The 19,860-nt window shown below is 37.3% G+C and overlaps 1 protein-coding gene across 1 annotated transcript in view; it reads left to right on the top strand.

The window, feature by feature from the left end:
• LOC108973852 (kelch-like protein 17) overlaps positions 1-19,860 on the top strand; it is a 59,311-nt gene that overhangs the window by 15,043 nt on the left and 24,408 nt on the right. Inside the window, exon 2 of the mRNA XM_018941356.1 lies at positions 18,996-19,536. Within this exon, the coding sequence (XP_018796901.1) occupies positions 19,511-19,536 (26 nt within the window). The 5' untranslated portion in view covers positions 18,996-19,510. The remainder of the gene's footprint in view (positions 1-18,995; positions 19,537-19,860) is intronic.

Raw genomic sequence — 19,860 nt, 5'->3', positions numbered from 1 at the left:
GCAACGAGTCGGAACACAGCCCCTTTAGAGCAAGTAAGAGTAAAGCAACTAACTTTTAAACTCATTGTGAATTTAAGGAAATTAAAAGTGTTTCAATGAAATACATACATAAATATGACTCAATATGTCCTTTAAATCTACATCCAAAGTAATTTCTTGTCCATTTTGGGGCTTCTAAGCCCCTATAAGACTATATAGATGTCAGAAGTCTTAGTAGAAACAAAAGTTGTATTTGTAGTGATGATCATTGTCTTTCCTTGCTTTCGTGGTAAAACCAAGCGCATTCTGTAACAGTTTCTGCGAAGTTTAATTATAGTTCTGAATCCTTATAAGTTAAACCAAAAAATATTGATTAATAGTTAAATTGTGCCTACGCCACTGTCTTGCCACAAATATAGACTCCTTTGTTTATAAATTATTCAAATGTATATATGTGGCACTACACTAAAAAGGAGCTATAACATAGTTGCCAGTTTGATGTTGCATGCAGTCATAAAAAATTTAATTCCAGTCAAAATTGCATGACAAGTTGAATGAACTCCTCGAAGGGGAACTTTTTTATTACGTCATATGTACCCACAAACTATTATCCCTTGTCCAAACTCATTTTTTGTTGTGTGTCATTTGTGAACTTATGCTCCTTTACATGGAAATGTGCTTGTGGTGTCATTAGGCATTCATGCCGCTGACCAAATTGTCGTGTCAAATTGACCACCGATTCAATTTGATTGGTTTTTCCAAACTCTGTGGAAGACAAATAAATAAATGTGTCTGTTAAGCGAAACATGCAATTTACAAGTTATGTGTGTTATTTTACTATATATGCGATTAAGTATGTATATTTTTTGGTTAGGCATATTGATTGCCAGAAAATCAATAAAATGTCCATTTGTTGGCTTAGTGAACCCACTGAATTGAATATACATAGAGACTAGCAATGGTGTAAGCTATATACATATATAAAACTTCTCTCCTTCGTTGTTAACACTTTTATATTGCTTGACAAATGTTGTCGTCCAAAAAATTCTGAAAAAAATTTCATGCAGCTTTTCCGGAAATACCAGTGAGAAGTGTGTATCGCCCAGGCAACAAGCCATCACTCACACTTATTTTCAGTCCTGCGCGTTTCAAAAGTTTAAATAACTGCTATTCATCATATTAATGTGCTTATACAGTTCCAACGTCATAAAAATGTGTTGCGTTTGCTTTTGGCCGTTTAAATATAATCTGAACCTTATTTATTTCAAAATTTAAAGAGAAGAAAGAGTGTGAAATTTATTGAGTACGTTTTGAACGTAAGAAAAAGGGGTTGAGCAAGTATTTGAAATTGAAAAAGTTTAATTTTTAAAGTTATTAAATAGTGCACAAAGTTTCACAGTCTGAAAGAAAATTTCGATAGGCGCTTGACTTCTCTTTTCTGTCCTTCCTTTGTTTTCATACATATTTCAATATAAAGGAACCTTTTTATGCCATGAATGCAGTTTATTAATTTTGTTATAGCCAGAAGGAATCGTCGAAGATGTTTTAGAATCTCATCAAATGATCAGCGTGATAAATTGAGTCGCTTTAACCATGTACGTTCATCGATCCGTTTGTTTATATGCGATCTAGTCCTCAGTTTTTGAGATATTGATTTGAAATATTTCAAACGTTCCGCCGATATCGATTAACCATAGCATATAGCTGGCATACAAACTCATCGATCCAATGCAAGTATTTATTTGGGACACTTTTTTATTTCGAAATGTATCTTCATAAAATTTCGCATAGAATACTGCACAAGACCAGGTTCTTTTCATGAAAGTCCTCCTAGAAGTTAGTTACGGAGTCCCTAGCAGTCAACAAGCGATTTGCAAAAGAAATCTTGGTATAAATGGTGGTTCCTACGAAGCAGATTTTGAGGAAAACATCCTATTTATTTAAATTAGCAAAACCCTTGATATTTGGGAGAAAATCATAATTACTGCGAATACGAACGCTATTTTACAAAATATCGAGAACTAAAATTCAGAGAATTCTATTACATCTACAAACCGACGATGAATGTTAGATTTGCTACTTTTGTTAAGAAAAAAACTTCAAATTTAATGTAGGATTTTTATTATCATTCGAAAGAACATTCTTTGGCATTTATTTTTTTAAGATTATCTCTTTCAAATGTTGGCCGCGGCTAACATTTGAGTCCGTTGAGTACAAATTTCGATGACTCGGTCGAGCATTTCGAATGACACGCATGATGTTTTGCTCCATAGACTTTAGACTTTGCACATCCCCACAGGAAAAAGTCGAAAGGTGAGCTTGTGATAAGTCAACATGATTTTGGTGGCCAATCGATCGGCCCAAAATATGAAATTATCTGCTTACTTAAGTCTTCTCTCAATAAATCCATTGATTGATTAGATGTGTGGGAAGTGACAGCGTCTTTTGAAACCATATGTCGCCGAGATCACGAGCTTCAATTACAAGCATCAAATAGTCGGTTATCATAGCGCAATAACGGTCGCCAAACCGTTGTTTTTTCTGGATGAAATGTTAGCTCTTGAACTTCTTCAGGTTGCTCTTCGACCCAAATGCGGCTTGTTTACATGCTCTTTGAGCAGGAAATTGGCCTCATCGCTGAACAAAATTTGGTGCGACAACGTCAGATTGTCAAGATCGAAGTAAAGTCGACTATTCACGGTCTTCGTGTGCACCCTCAGCTACGGCTGCTTTATTTTCTTCACTGGGTGGACGGGAACACGTTCAGTGTCTTTTCGGTCGAATATTATCCAATAATGAATACTGGGCATAAAGATGGGTGTTGGTGTTGCGAATAGTATGCCGATAATGTTGACCATAAGTTGAGCGAAGCGCTTGAAATACATTTTTTTCAGAACGTGACTTTTTCATTATAAATTTGAACGACTTTTATGTCTTTCCATAATGAAATGCCAAAGAACACTGAACAAAAATAACATGTCGTCTCCCGCGCGATGTGTTAAAAAAAGTGACATTTGAAAAAAATATCGGTACTTGGATCAACAGTTTCATATATAAGCCTTTCAAATTCTGTAAACGTTTGGTAATACTGAACTCAAACAGATCGGATAATTGATTCAAAAACTGGCGGCCCGTTTCAATTTGAAGTTTTGAACTTGTTGCAGGTGCTTAAATAACAGCAGGGCCGAAGGATAAGGGATTCATATAGAACTTTAGCTTCAATTGGCTGCAGACACTTCGAGTGATAAGTTCAATGTATCGTCATCTGAAATACAAAATAACGTAGCATCGCTTATCATAAGTTCAAAGGCGAAGGAAATAAGTTATAATATAAAACACGCAAATTAAAACGGTTTTGGTTATAAAATAATTATATATTGGTTATTATATTGAGAGCCAATTTCGATTTTTTTTTTTATTTTTTTTTATTTTTTTATTTTTTTTTTTGATGATACGGTCTTTTGCATTTTAGGTGACAGTAGCTTTTATTCACATCGAGGTGCGGTACAGCAAAGCGAAGCAAATTGTTGTGCAGCCCTCTTATTTTTACTCCAAACAACATTCGCCATTTATATTAGAGAGGAGCATGGAAAGCAAAGCGTACGATCTAACTTACCCTCTGTTTTCTTCGCTTCGTTATTAAGGTAAAACTTATTAAGCAAAGCGAGGAAAGTTGTATGTGAATCGTTGATGAAAATGAATACAAGTTGTATGATGAAGTTCGGTACCTGACTCATAACCTGTTCACTACTGAAATATTAAGTTTTTCGTACTAAAGTGGGTATTATAAATAAAAGAGTATTTTTATGAAAAAAACCAAATATTATAGACAGTAGTCTTAAAAAGTAATAAATTTTTAAGGCTTAGGCAGTCGAAATATAATATTTTCTTATACATTAGTCTTCGATTCAATATTGTCTTCAAACGATAATAAACTGATGACAGAGAAGCTTCTCAATTACGCAGCAACGAGAGGCAAGGCCATAACTTATAATTGTCTTCTCAATGCATTCTCTCTCTTACCCTTCATTTCCTCATAGCCAAATTTCGCACACCAGTAGTCAAAGTGTTTTGTGTTTTTGCCCAAAAGACCTTCAAAATTTTGCAAAATGCTCACGTCATCATTGCACACTAAAACTGTTGTTGCTATTGTTGCTAATCATGAACAAAATTTTAATGTTTGTCTAGCGGTGTTTTTGCTTCTTTATTGCTGCTTTTACACACGCTCGCCAGTGACACCAGCAACTAAAATAGTTGCCACCCTCCGAAATGATGAGTTGCTCAACAAAGAGAGGCGTTGATGTGGCAGTGACAATGATATTTTGTCCGCTTGACATCAATTAAAATATCAAATCACTGAGAGGAAGCGGGCGAAACGAACGCAAGCGAGTGGCTAGGCTAATTCAAAGCGCTCGTCTACACATACGCACATACTAACTCGCTTGCTTGCAACAGTTTCGAGAGAACTTAATGAAAATTATGTGTTTTTAAATGGAATTAACAAAATCTTTGACCCGCAAATTAGATGCGTACAAATGTAGCAACCAATATATGTGATATGGAGAGACTAGCCAACTTGGTTTCATGGAGCCATGCTAGCTGCTCGAGTGGCTTAGCTTGTATTAAGCATACAAATTGCTATAATTTCTTAATTAGGTCTTGTGGGAGCTCACCCAGCTAGTTACATTCGCTATTATTATCTCATTGCAATTTATTTTTGACTTACTTCGTAGCTTCTGTTACTTGCGTGATTTTCGCAAGAAACTGTTTACTGATACACCCTTTAATGTTTATGATTCTGTTATTGTTGTTTGTGTAATATTTATGTTGCAATCCGACCGCATGTTGACACTTATTGTCATGTTTGTAGATATGTAACCTCTGTACTGACATATGTACGTGATTTGATGGGGATCACATTTGACAAACGATCGCACGATTCCACCGACTGTCTGTTTACCCAATGAAATTGAGAAGACCGCATATTAAGTAGTGAGTTTCGAAACCTTCCTGAATGGTAGCATATTTCAATTGAAGTAAACTATAGTTTTGCTGTTTTGATAGCGGTAAATAGAGATTCTTATACTTCTGTAAACCTCAAAGTGAAAGATTTACTTTTGAATACTTTATTGATATACATATACATCGTATTGTTTTAACCAAAATTTTACATTTTTTAATTATTAATTTTAATTCATTAAATAATAGGTATAAAATTATCGTTCAACATTTTTGTTGGATTTCTCAACCTGAGCCGATGAAAAAACTGCATTTTCACTTATTAGTTTAATACAAATCTATACAATCGCCTTCGAAATTGGCTCCTGAGCCAAGCATGTCACCACTTAATCCAATTTTCATAGACTTGTTATAATCTTCGGCTGTGATGGTTTTCAGTGCCTTCAGCAAATTTTGTATTTTTTTTTTTCTTTGGTTTCTGCTAATTTTTGAAGAACCCTCGCAAGATTGTTGGATAGTTTCGTTTACTCATAATCCTATGTATGTCTCATCACCAATAATTATGCGTTTCTTCAATATAGGGTCCTTTTTGCGACCTCTTACTTAAAGTCGAGTTTGCAAACTAATTGTTGTTAGTCTGCGCATTCGTTCATAGAGACGAAAAAGTTAAGAGTTAATTGTGACCGATACTGTAATACCGAATCCACATAAATATGGACATCACGGCAGAAGTTAAGAAGATTTTGATTAAATATTCCTTCTATGAGCGGTTCTTTTTTACAATAAGAGGACAAAAGAAATTTGGTGATAAGTTGAGAAATTTTTCATCTACACTTACAGTGTATATGAATTCGATAGTGGACTCTCAATCTCGGAAAGTCCTTCTCCATTACCCCTCCTTATACGTATATGAAAGCAGCTTGAAGACATTTCCTAACGCTAAAACATAATAGCTTTTAATGAGCTCGAACAAATATCTGATACGACGAGACTTATGGTATGGTACAGGTTACGTTAGGTTGTATCAACCACCTGATTCCTCAAGATGGCTGGGAAGAGACTTCTGAATACATTCCTTTGGACTTCAGGGAACATCTTTATATGATAATTGTCTGTTCTTGTGTCGAAAATGTTTGTAATATACACCCGAGAGACCCTAAAAACATTAAAATAGACTATACTATTGAGATACCATATTTCTATTTCTGCTGGATGTCCAAAAATATGAAATCGCAAGTGCTTTAGTCTTAATCTGGTAGGATATTTCAGAAGGCAGTTTTGATTTATTCTTTCTCATCCTATCCAAGAAGCTTATTCAACTGGCATCCGGTAACTCTCCGTCGTACCTTGCTAGTGTCTCATCAGCCCTTGCTGAACTCGCCTGAGGCTTAACCGTCCAGTAGTGAACCGCAAGAAGCCAGTGGAACTTCTCCTTAGCAAACTCATCAGACTTGAAGTTGTTTGCAATTTCGCTGTGGCCACGCGCATAAAAAAAAGGTCATTTTATTCTAAGGGAGGGTAGAGCGGCAAATCTCAATATCTTTTTATTCGATATTACGGAAATACTACAAGTAATAAGTGGTCTAATGAACGTAGTTAAAAATTTGTTGTTATTGGGACAGCATATTAATTTTTTCAAAGAATTTTGAATATTTCAAGACCCTACCACGTTGTAAATAAAAAGTATATCAGCACATTCATATGAAATTTAAGCAGAAAGGATTATATCTGGTCGTTAGCTCACCTGGGGTAAAAATATCGTGTGCTTAGATTAAAAGCTCCAAAAGAAAAGAAAAGATCAATTATCGAGGTACGACATATCCTTTCTCTGATTTATCAGATTTCAAATTCATTTCGATCATTCAAATATTTTGTCGACCAAGTTCACATATAACAATAAGCTTTATTACCATTTAAAAAGCAATACTGCGAATTTGTGTCAACACATTTTTCATTTCGTTTTTGGCTGAGCGCATGCATAAACACCCGTAAAATATTCTCTGTTGCCAGTGTTGCGTGATGTCATGCCACATTTTGCATTTCCATTGTATTCTCAAGCACCAATACCACTTAACAAATTCGCCAACAACAGAACAGCATCAAAACAGTAAAAAAACAAAATCCAACGTCCTCGAGAGCGCATTTGCAACGTCCTTGCAGCGACTTGCACTTCCGGTTGCTGCCACAAAAGTTTTATTGTTGCTAATATCAAGCGACTGTTTAGTGGCACAATGTTGCACAGCTATGTGTATGGGGAAAACTATGTTTGAGCACAATTTTATGTTTGCGCGATAATAATACCCACATACGAGAAGGGATATATGTAAAGCGACGCATGCGTTTTTTTAGTGCCTCCCTTTAAACTGGATATTGCACCACTTTCATTACCACAAGGCACGTGCAACGCTAATGCTTGACGCTTCTCTTGATATGCGCCCATAAAAAGTGCATTCTTCGATCGTAAAATCTCAGTTAATGTCTTCGTTCACTTACGCTGCAGCTTGGGGTCTTAAAACCCCATTTCAGGCGCCTCCAAGTGTGCTAAATAATGAGAATGGGGGAAATAAAAATGGAAATTTTTTATTACGAGCCAAGTTTACAGTTGAAAAATGAGTAAATTTCCCATTTAATTTAAGATCACGTGTCAATATTGAAGGTAAATTTAATTTGAAGTGGCGGTGGTGGGCATCCAGGGCGTCTATGAGTTCTAGGTAGTGCTGAACACAGGCATTTTAGGAGTGCCAGCGTCTCTCATATTAACTTATGCCCAACCAGCTCTCATGTGATGCCAGTAGGTTTTAACCTATAAAGAGGCTAACAGTGAGAAGCTAACGAATTTACCGAAGCGGTTCTTGTACATGATCTTGCCGATCCTGTATGCACTTAAGGTATTCCATCAAGCCTTGATCCGTCTGTCAGCCCCTTTCGGAAACTCCGTTGTATATTTTTTTAGTGATTTTCGTATATCCGTAACTGGATGGCACTCTTGATAATCTTATTAAGAGTTTCGTTTCTCAGCACTCCGTTGTGTCCTACAACCCAGTTTTCGCTTTTCGACAACTGGCTACCTCAACAGGAGTTCGTTTCCGAAATACGTATATACATATTTATCCTTTTTATGTTGTTTCCTGCGTTCTTAGCAATCTCGGCAAGGACTTTCGCCTGAAAGATAATGCAGTATTCCGTAAGCTTGAGGGGTCGCCGGATTTATAAGTTCCACTGTTGTGTCGCATGCTTCTGCGCCATTAACCCTCTTTTAGTGTGACTTGGATTCTTCGCTCCCAAATAAAGCGTGTGGGTATGTGGTCTACATTATTCACCATTTCCTGGCTTATAGAGCTATGCCTTTCACTAATGCCTATTGATGGTATGCTGAGTAACCTTTCTAATGCCGCCGATGGCGTGGTTCTTAGCCCCCCCCGTTATGTAGAGAAGAGCGAGTCGCTGTACCTGTTCCGGGGATTTCCTGTATGAAATTTCGTTGATAGCAGTCCACCACACCAGAGCATCATAATCTGTTAGTTATCGGAAAACTGAGCTGAAATTTTGCTCACGACTTTTTTTCCGAAGAAGATGGTCATTCGTCGGAACTGCCAATAGGGGACCACTGTAGCATATAGCTGTCTTACAAACTAAATCCAATTCTTATATGGAAACTTTTTCATCACACTAGTGATGTTTATTGTCAATCAACCACAAAGATGTTGTGGTGGGTGGAAAGAATTCTATTCGCTTAAAGTTTGAGCAGCACTGCTACAGACACTGGCATATAAAACTGCATAAAAATACCAATAATTTAATTTAACGGAAGTCGCAGGAATGTTTTCCAAACTCATACTTACTCATCACACACATAACTGTACATACATATTTACGTACTCAAAAACTATATTTTGAAACATTCACATATTTGCTCTCCATCTTTTATTTGACATTATCTTTTTTAACTTTCGCAAATTTTGTTTATTTCCAAGCAGTAAAAAGTCCAAAGAGAAATGAGACTATGAAAATAAAAAGAAAATAAACTTTACAACTCGGCGTAAATGCACTGTTGACCTATTTGCTTGTGCCACATGCGGCGTGTAGTATGCGACATGCAATTGTCCTGCTTTTAGCCGAGTGCTTTGCCATCCAGCGAAGTGCACTCGCATGCGTCAAATGCATTTGGAACGCAACGGTACATACCATACATAATTTTATTCACTATCCGAACAAATACGCACTTGGCTTACAAACGAAACAACACGAGTGGAGAGAGTGAAATGCGGCGGAATAATGCAATACAGAGGGCCCACTAACAATGAAATAGGTCAAGCGGATAAATGCTTGGAGGTCTCCATGCAGAATGAAAGGCTCGCATTTTTGTGTTTTGTGAGGAAGGGCTGCTTGTTAAACTAGTTGCTCACATTGTTGTTATTGTTAGTTGCAATGTAATTATGTGCCATTCATCCATTCATGAGATACCGTTGTTGTAGATGAGCGAGTTACTTAGTGCGCGAGTGCAGCAACAATGACTTGTTGACTGAAGAGATAAGGATTATTATGGTGTTATTCAAAATGAAATTATATTTGTTTTAAAATAATTAAATGAGCGATAATTACATACATTTACATTCCGCATTAAGTGGAATTAATCAAAAGTTCTAGATTATAAGAGATTTTTTATTAGGGCAGTAAAAGTAAGAATTATCTAGAATGCCGTAATTTATACTATATTTTATATTATAGTGTCTGAAAGTCAAATTTAATAAAAAAAGAAATTTAATATTTTTAAGCTATAAATCCAAATATATTTTTTTTAATTTCTACAAACAAATATTCTTTTAAAATGTGCTTGATAAATTGTAAACCATTTTCTAACATTTGATAACAAAATATCTATTATCAATATTTCCCTTAGGAGAGCTTAAAACCCTCCCACGAACATCTGTTGGTACTGAAACTTCCGAACCAATCATATCCATATATCTCCCCTTGATATTTTCCATGACAAAGCCACCGTAACCGTTGTCTTTTACTTCGTTGAATCTTCCACAGAACCGTTCTCTTGAAAACTCGTAACGCCGACGCATGAGATGTTGTCATCGTTCATGCCTCTGCACCATTTCTTCTAGTAGTATAAAATTCCGTTCCAACACAGTCAGGTCAACATAATCAGAATCCGAGTTTACTCTGAAGCACCATTCAAAGTTATAGAAGGAATATAGTTGAACGAAAGAAGCACAACAATATCACCCCAATATGTTAATAAAACCGACACTAGAATCCCTAGTGTTTAGATACTTGGTCTTGAACAAATGGAACCGACATGATATTCATGTTGTTGTTGCTGCTTTTGTCATAGCGGCAAAATTATGCAAAATTGGCAGTCATTGGCTGAATAAAAAATCCACTTCCCTTCCGGTTACATACACCCTACTGTCGTGGGAACGGGATATTCATCGTTGCCAACGCTGAAAGGCCGGTCACTTAAGCCAGTTTATTTTTTATTCCCTTCCCTTTTTTGTTTCTTGAATAACAGGATGGTTATAATGAATGACTTAAAAAATATTATTTTTGCTTTTGATCCGAGAAGAGAATGTAGAAATTGCTAATTTGATAAGAAATACACACTTCTTTTTATTCGTGATGGAGAATACTTTAGGCTTCACATATTTTGGCGAGACCTTCTTTTTCTGATGGAGCTAGTTATCCATCTTTACAAAAATCGGTTCTTAAGTCCGTCATTACCAATTGAAGTTTTTCATACCTCGCATAGAGAACATACAGGTGACGCCATTCCGTGACCGGAAATTCCATCGAAACTGTGCGTGAATTCAACAAAAATCAGCCGAAATAAAAATTGAAATTCATGGAAATGGAATTGAACATCTCCAAAACATAGATTTATCGCATTTTGAAAGAACATTTGGGCTTACGAAAGGTGTGTGCACGGTTTGTTTCGCACAAATTGACTGACGAACAAAAATTGCTCTCATCGATCGACGCTTGTGACCGATTATTTGACCAAAAATTACATTTTAACTAATGACCACTCCCCGTATTCACCTGACATGGCACCGTGTGACTTCTTCCTTTTCGGAAAAATGCATTTGCCCATGAAAGGAAAGCGTTATGCAGACGTAGAGGTCATTCAAAAGGATTGCACCGCCTTACTTGCAGCCATACCGGCTAACAAGCTAAAACACTCGTTCGACCTGCTTTTGGATCATGTAAAAAGCTGTATTGAAGCAGAAGGCGACTACTTTGAATAAATTTAATTGATTTTGCCGAAAAAACCATTTGTTCGGTTTTTTTTCTTAAAGTCTTGTTTACTTTGCAACGCACCTTGTACATTAAGTTTGCCACGAACTTTGTAACACACAGAAGGAAACATCAGAGACCCTATAACGTATATACCTATGTATATGTAATCACCATGAGGAGCTGAGTCGATCTAACCAAGTTCGCAAGTATACATATATAGTATGTATGGGAACTAGTTCTTCAATTTTCGAAATATCGGTCTGAAATTTTACAAATGTCTTTTTATCTCTAAGAAGCTACCCATGTTTTGGGACTGTTGATATCGAATCACTATAGCATATAACTGCCCTTCAAACTGAACCATCCATTTCATGCAATCTTCGAGACATTTACTGAGATCGGACAACTATAACTTATAGCTGCCACACAAACTGAACGATCGTAACAAAGATGAAGTTCCTTTTATAGCATATTCTACTATAAAAACGTATCAGTAAAGCAACGCTGCAGCAGAAGTTTAAGTTTTTTATGACTTCTGGTTTTTTTATTATATTGTTCGATCTTAACATACAACAAAACACGGTTTTCCAATTCGAGCCGAAATTTATAATTTGAACTACTTCTTATTCTATTTATTTATGTCTTTACTTTACCAATTATATTTTAGCCTAATTGTTCGTCCACTACTCGTCCGTTAGCTATTTAAGTCGCGCTTCTCGCTCACCAGGCTGTCCTCTAATCATTTCACTGCTACTGTTAACCAAATTTGTAAGTCAACGAGTTCAATACACCGCGAACCAGCAGCAAAACAACTAAAATAACAACAACAGCAATTTACAATTTTCATTGCTGTGCTTAACAGTCGTGACGCCGCGCCGTGACGTTGTTGGCCAGCAACCACATTTTGTATGCCCCAAGCGTAGGCGCCGCAGCCAGCACAGCCACGATGAATATTTTAGTTCTGCCACCAACAACTATTCGCACATGTGCACAACAACTCCAACAGCATGCCAATAATATAAACATACAGTAAGTTGTCAGAAAGCGAAAACTAAGCAAAATAGTCGAGTGAAAACAAAAGCGTGTTAAATCGTTGAAAAATGCTGGTCTAATAACTGCTTTTGCTGACTGCCAATTCTATTTTGACTCGTTTTAATTTGCTTTACGTGTGTTTACTTACACTAAACCGTTGCGTTAAAAGCCAGCCGAGCGACACTAGTAAAGACAATGAATAATGTGGCGAGTACTTATAAATATATAATATTAAATACATACATACAAGTATATATGCATATGTATGTACTTATATGTTGGCAGTATGTAAAATGGGCATATGCAAAATAAAGAAAAGCAAAAAAACATATACATATAAATACAAACATATGTACAAGCACACCCAAGCCCAATTAATGGCCACTCAGCACTTGCTGGCGAACTTGTCTATACTAAAGTTAGTTGGGCGACAGGCCTGTAGACCTGCAGAAATATCAACAAGCCGACACCCAGTCAGGCATGGAGGAGCACAACCGTCGCTGCCCCCATTTCCGTTATATGTGGATAGTGCTTGCAAACCTTTTGTGCTAATTTATGGTGGAGCAGCCGAAGTGGGTGTTGCTGGCGGAGTGTTAAAGGTGGTTTTGTTGTATTTCGCTGACTTGTCCGGCTTTATACCTGTTGCCGGCTAATATGCGAGTACCTGCTCGTGTTTCCGCTTTGGCGCACTTATTGGCAACAAATTTAATTCTGTGTATTTTGTTGTTCTTTTGATATGCGATGCAATCTTATCTTAGTAGGGCTTCGCACAGTAATGCTGAAATTAGTAATGCTTAAATGGAAGAACAAATATAGAAAAGTATAAGTGAGGGTTGGGAACGAGAGCGGTTATAGCAAAAACTCGGCTATAACGTCGTGCCAAACATTCTTTCTCTGCGCTGTTTGACGTCAATTGGAGATTCCATGTGTAGCCAGGTCTTTTTCCTCCTGGTATTTTCAACGGAGTGTAGATCTTCCTGTTCCTCTGCTTCGCTCGGTGAGTACTCCATCGAATACTCTCAGAGCTGGAGTGTTTTCATCCGTTCGGACGACATGACCTATTCAGCGTTGCCGCTGTCTCTTAATTCTCTGAAATATGCAATGAGGAATAAAGGACCATAAATCTTCCGCAGAACCTTTCTCTCGATAACTCGTAACGTCGACTCATCAGATGTTGTCATCGTCTATGCCTCTGCACCATATAGCCGGACGGGAATAATGAGTGGCTTATAGTGTTTGGTTTTTGTTTGCCGAGAGAGGACTTCACGTCTCTATTGTCTACTCAGCCCGAAGTAGCACCTGGGAGTTATTCCGTTGGATTTCCAAACTGCCATTGTTGTTGGTGTTAAGATAGGCGAAATAATCTAGCACTTCGAAGTTATGACTGTCAACAGTGACGTGGGAGCCAAGTCGCGAGTACGACGACTGTTTGGTTGCTGACAGGAAATATTTCGTCTTGTTCTCGTTCACCAACAGACTCATTTGCTTCGCCCCTTATTCATTCTGGAGTAAGCAGAATCAACAAAGCGGATGTTGAGGCCCATAATATCAATATTATCGGTGTACACCAGCAGCTGTACCCTCTTATAAAAGATTGTGGCTTCTCGATTCAGCTCGAATAATTTTCTGCAGCAATAGATTGAAGAAGTCGCTCGATAAAGGGTCACCTTGGCTGAAATTTCGTTTGGTGTCGTACATCTCGGAGAGGTCCCTTCCGTGGAGTCTCCTTTTTGTGAATTGTGCTCTGCCCGAATTCTTAAATTTCAATCGTCGGGCATGCTTTCGTCCGACCATATTCTGCAGAGAATCTGACCTATTCTCCTGATCAATTCTTCGCCGCATTATTTGAATAGCTCGGCCGGCAATCCATCGGCCCTCCCGTTTTGTTGTTCTTTAGACGGTAATTGCTATTCAAACTTCGACATGGTCAGACAACGGAATGTCCGCTCCATCGTCATCGATTAGCAAATCGGGTTCACCATCTCCCTGTGATATGCTTTCACTGGCATTCAACAGGCTGGAACTGGCGTTCCTTCATAACTTTAATATGCTCTGGCCATCAGTCAGTAAATCACCTTTGAGAGTTCTGCAAGAGTATGCTCCGGGCTTGAAACCTTCTATAAGTTGCCACATCTTTTCGTAGAATTTTCGAGCATTACCCCTGTCGGCCAGCTGGCCAAGCTCTTCGTACTCACGCATTTCAGCATATGAAAATATACTATACAATAAATGTAGCAAGTACATAAAGCCGCAATAAATAAAGTGAATGTCACACCATTGCCATCACTGACGCTAACATTTCCATAACTGAATACATTATGCGCTCTTCAGCACGCTCGCACTCACACACACCCAAGTACAAAGCGATTAAATGCTGACTTTGCAAGTTAATTAAATTTCTGCAGCTTAATTTAAGCATTATTGGTGCGTTTAATGCGTGTTGACACACATGCATCAACAAGCATAAGCGTAACTGCACTTTTACAAGCGCTTTGTAAATATTTAAGTTGCGGCGAGGTGCAACAAATGCGCTGCGACATCAAAAGCTGCACTCAAAGCGCCTACAACAACACACAACGCATGTTTTCCATAACCGCGCAGGCACTAAATGCATGTATATACTTTATATATATGTATATATATATGCATGCGCGTCGGTTATTTGTAGCTTGACTGTTACTGCAATTTGTCGCTAGCTTTGTGCCGCCAAATGTGGCACAGTGTGTCGGTTGGGTCGTGCGTTTACAATAAACATCTTTTGTTGTTGCATGTTTTTTGCATTCAATGCGTGCTTGCGCTAGTAAATAAATATATATATACACACACACACATACAAACATATGCCAAGTGAAAATACAGCAAAAATTTGCAATTGCAATTAAGTGGAAAGAAGAAAAAAATGAGAGAAAATTAAAAAAGCGCGTCACAGCACTTTGTGTTGTTGTTGTTGCTTTTTTCGCAAACGTTGCAAAGTGGCCAGACACATGCATTTGTATGTGCGCCTACTCTGCCACATGTGTGTCTGCATGTGCCTGAAGTGAATGTCTTGCCGCCAGACAAATAGGCGGCTGTTGCAGACATAAATATGTATGTATTATACAAACATATGTATATACACATTGGCACATATGTACATGTATGCATAGCAGGAGACTGGCTCGTGCTTTTCACACCCAATGCATGTCTGTAGTATATAAATGTTTGCACCTGTATGTGTGAGTGTATACAAGGTTTCTAAAGTCTATTTGTCTGTTGGTTGCACGTAACTGCACTTTGGCTTTGTTTGCCTGCTATACCGTTAATACCGGTTTTGGGCACGTGGGCTTGATAAATTGGCTAATATGTCTGCAAGTGGCGCGTCTACCGTTAATTTTTGGTTATGATTGACGGGAGTTGTAACGAAAGTGGCGAAAGTTTATTTCAACTCATTGCCATTCCATTTCTATCGATGCAGTTGACCTCAAGAAAATACAAAAAAAAAAAAAAAAACTATATTTGTGAAGCGAATTTGCCTAAATAGTGAAATATTAAACACCAGAAAAAACATCAACTTTGGTTGGACTCAAGCGATGAGACTCTTCACAAATACAAAACTCTCCATAAAAGCATTTGATTTTGAATAATCCGCTGGTATAACTGTTTTACACCAAACTGATCCGATATCGATACGCACCTCTTCGTCAACTTCAAAGCTGCTTTTGACAGCAGGAAAAGGAGCTGCCTTTATGCCGCGATGACGTTGAGCAATACCAAAAGCTCCGTTAGGATCGGGAAGCACCACTCCGAATCGTTGGATACCAAACGAGGTTTCAGACAAGGCGACCCCTTTTTGTGCGACTTCTTCAATCTGCTCTTGGAGAAAATAATTCGAGCTGAAGAACTAAACCGAGACTGGCTAAGGAAAGAAAGTAAATGGATCTGGTAGTTGCACTCGCGACTTGGCTCCCACATCACTGTTGACAGTCATAACTTCGAAGTCGTAAATAATTTCGTCTATCTTGGAACCAGCATTAAGACCAAAAACAATGTCAGAAATCTAACACAGAATAACTCTTACAAGTAGATTCTACCTCGAACTGAATTGACAATTGAAAAGTGAAGTTCTCTCTCGATGAACAAAGACCAAACTCTACAAGTCACTCATCATTCCCGTTCTACTATAAAGTGAAGAGGCATGAACGTTTATAACATCTGATGAGTCGACTTTACGAGTTCTCGAGAAAGGTTCTGTGGAAGATTTATGGCGCTTTACGCGTTTAGCACGGCGAACATCGCATTCGATGGAACGATGAGCGGTATGAGTTATACGATGCCATTGACATAGTTCAGCGAATTAAGAGACAGCGGCTACGCTGGGTAGGTTATGTCGTCTGAATGTATGAAAACACTCCAGCTCTGAGAGTATTCGACGCAGTGGTGGGTAACCAGAGGTATTGCCTTATTTTTTTAGACCTGATAAAAAAAGGATTTCTGCAGGAAAAAATGATCAAAATTTTATATATAACTCGAATTATTTTTTTAAAAACTCCTCCATTTTTTTCGATCGTAGGTAACTGCACGAACATTATCTTCTATAAATCGTAGTAATAGTCTTTCTTATCCCAAAACTCCAATTATATTTTTCCTAAGCCCTTTTAACTTAATTTTTTAGACTCATAATAGTTCGTCTGACTTTCTTTGTCTTTGAAAAGATCCGCATTATTCTCTTAAGAAACAATTTTCCACGAATTGATTTGATTTTTTTCTATTATAATATCTAGAAACAATAATATCAGCTATTAATTCAAATTTAACAAAAAAAAAAATTGAAAATCACTTCAAAATTTGTTCTCTTTAATAAAGTGCTTGTGCGCCTAAAAGTACGCCATATGCTGTAAAATATAACTTTATTTGACGCCAGCGATAATTTGCTACACAATTTCAAATTTCGCACTCGATTAAGCAGAAGTGATTTTCTGAACTTCAAATGAAAAATATGACTACAAAAGCAACACGAAAAGCATGTAACTTAAAGTATAGTATACACACAGGCGCTTAACAGCTAAATTGCTGTTCTCCTATCTGCGTGTGTATTAAAGTCGTTATTATGTATAGGCAGATAACAAAACCTACGGAATTCCAAAATAAAGCTGCGCAGTGTGCGACATCGATTTTGACACTTCATCAGACAATGCCAAGCAACGGAGACGACGAATGGGTGGTATGACTAAGTAGATTTCACTACTTTAGGCGGCTCACAGCAGCTGTCTTGCACGCTATTTATGTGACTTTGTTTGTGTGTTTACGGAAAACCAATGCCAAAGTAGACAAGGACAATTGTTTTGCGTGCTTTCATTTATCATTTGCTATCTAAATGTACTATGTCGACACAATTAATGTTTATGTATGTTTGTTGGGGTGGGAGGGGGGGCGAGGTATGTGTATAAATATTCACTTGTTTGTGAGTATATAGAAATAGAATACCCTTCTCCTTTAACTTGAATTCTATAGTTTAGTTTGTATCTGAACGATTTTTTCGCAATTTGTAGGGTTGCATCCGTATTGGAATATGATTTCTCTCGAATTTCGGAAAGATATATCGCCAAATAAAAAATTTTCCATACAAGGACTTGGTTTTAATCGTTCAGTTTGTATGACAGCTATATGCCATAGTCATCCGATCTGAACAATTTATTGATCTTAGATAATAGTCTGTACAGAATCTCGTGATCATATCATGTCAAATAAAAAAACTTGCCATACAAAGAGTTGATTTTGATCGTTCACTTTGTATGGCAGCTATATTATATAGTGATCCGATCCAAAGAATTTGTTCGGAGATTAGACCGTTGCTTTGGGGAATTATTCGTGGAAAATTTCGTGAACATATCTTCTCAAATAAAAGAGTTTTCTATATAAGAAAATGATTTTGATCAATCACTTTGTATAGCAGCTATATGCTATAGTGGCCCGATCTGAACAATTTCTTGGGTAATTGTACCGTTGCCTATAGCAATAACCTTAATCAAATTTCGTGAAGATATCTTTTCAAATAAAAAACTTTTCCATATAAGAAAATGATTTTGGTCGATCACTTTGTATGGCAGCTATAGGCTACAGTGGTCCGAACTCAACAATTTATTCGGAGATTATGCCGTTATTCATGCAAAATTTCGTGACGATATCATCTCAAATAAAAAAGTTGTCCATAGCACTTAGAATTGGTCGGTCTTTATTTTTTTCAGGGGTCTTTGAGTTTTTCTTCAGTATGTTACATATTTCGTCACAAACTTAATTTACGTATACCTTGTTCAGGGTAGTTCCACATTTCAGTTTCAACATTTTTTCTCTGCAAGTATTTATACACGATTTGTATGTGTGTATGCATCTCTGTTTGTTTGTATATTTGCATAAGTATGCGTTTGTATTCTTGATTGGCGAATTGACCCAAATATTTTTCGTGCTTTTATACACTCGCGAGAGCTTTTTATGTGTTGGTATTTCGTACATTTGACTCGCATGCTTGCTTGAGGGTGGTTTTAATCGCCTAAAAGTGTGCTATACATGCGAGTTAATAGCAATTTGTTTGACTTTCATTGAGAAGATTTCAGCTTAAAGCAGTATTTGCGGTTTAACTGAATATACAGATGGTTGCTGTGAACATATATAAATACCTCTAAATGGCTATATGTATTTATATCTATATTATATTTATCATACATACAACTCTGACTAAATAAACCACCGTATCCAAAGATATTTATATTACTAAAAACTCTTCATTACTCTTTAACTTACAGACAAAAAGACGGACTCGAAGCGTAAACAATTTTTGCTTACAAAAGGTCTATTTACTGCCAGACTTCAACTAAATTGAGCACCCACTTCAGATCAGCTGCCCAGAAGTGCGTGTGATCCAAAACAGCTGTGTCTTTGAAAGCACTCGTGACTGAAGTGTGTGCCAAGGAATCAAATACAACAACCACAAAAAGAATTTCTACAAATTTTTCACATACAACACATGCATAAGTGTGCGTGGTTTGTCTAAAGTGGTGGTAAGCTCGAATTTCAAGTAGATTTGTAATCAGCAAACCAGCCAATAGAACGGTGAAGTAAGAGGCAATTGGTGTAAAATAAATAACGAAAGTGTGTGACGGAAGACGCGCTACCGAAATGGATCACTAAATAAAAAAAAAGATTGGAAAAACACGAGTGTCGTGGAAAAACATACACTGCCATTACAAATTTTCCTAGCTCATCCATAGCAGGAGGAATTTTTACAGCAACACGCAAGCAAATAAAAACAAAAACTAACATGTTTCTGCCAGTTAAATCAAATATGTAAGTAAATATGATTTATATTTTTAAAAGCAACTTTTTTTCCTACTCACAAAACATTAAAATTTATGAAGAAGCTCAAAAACTCAGCCACAAATCGCTCTAACATAGCCAACTCCTAACACTTACTCAAACAGTTTTCCACATTCCACCCCAAAATGGTTAATTCGTCGTGACAGAGCGCACTTTCTTATGCAGACAATGCCCCGTTTGGGACTGGGTGTATCGGCTTGTCGCCTAAATCACGGATTTTCCATGTTACAAGCGCCGCGTGGTCATTACTCTCGCACCACAAAGCACTGCACCCTCAATATTTATTACACATAT

The sequence above is a fragment of the Bactrocera latifrons genome, unplaced genomic scaffold, assembly GCF_001853355.1.
Source record: "Bactrocera latifrons isolate USDA-ARS-PBARC rearing strain unplaced genomic scaffold, ASM185335v1 scaffold_504, whole genome shotgun sequence".
NCBI lineage: Eukaryota > Metazoa > Arthropoda > Insecta > Diptera > Tephritidae > Bactrocera > Bactrocera latifrons.
This window is presented reverse-complemented; position numbering and strand designations above follow the sequence as displayed.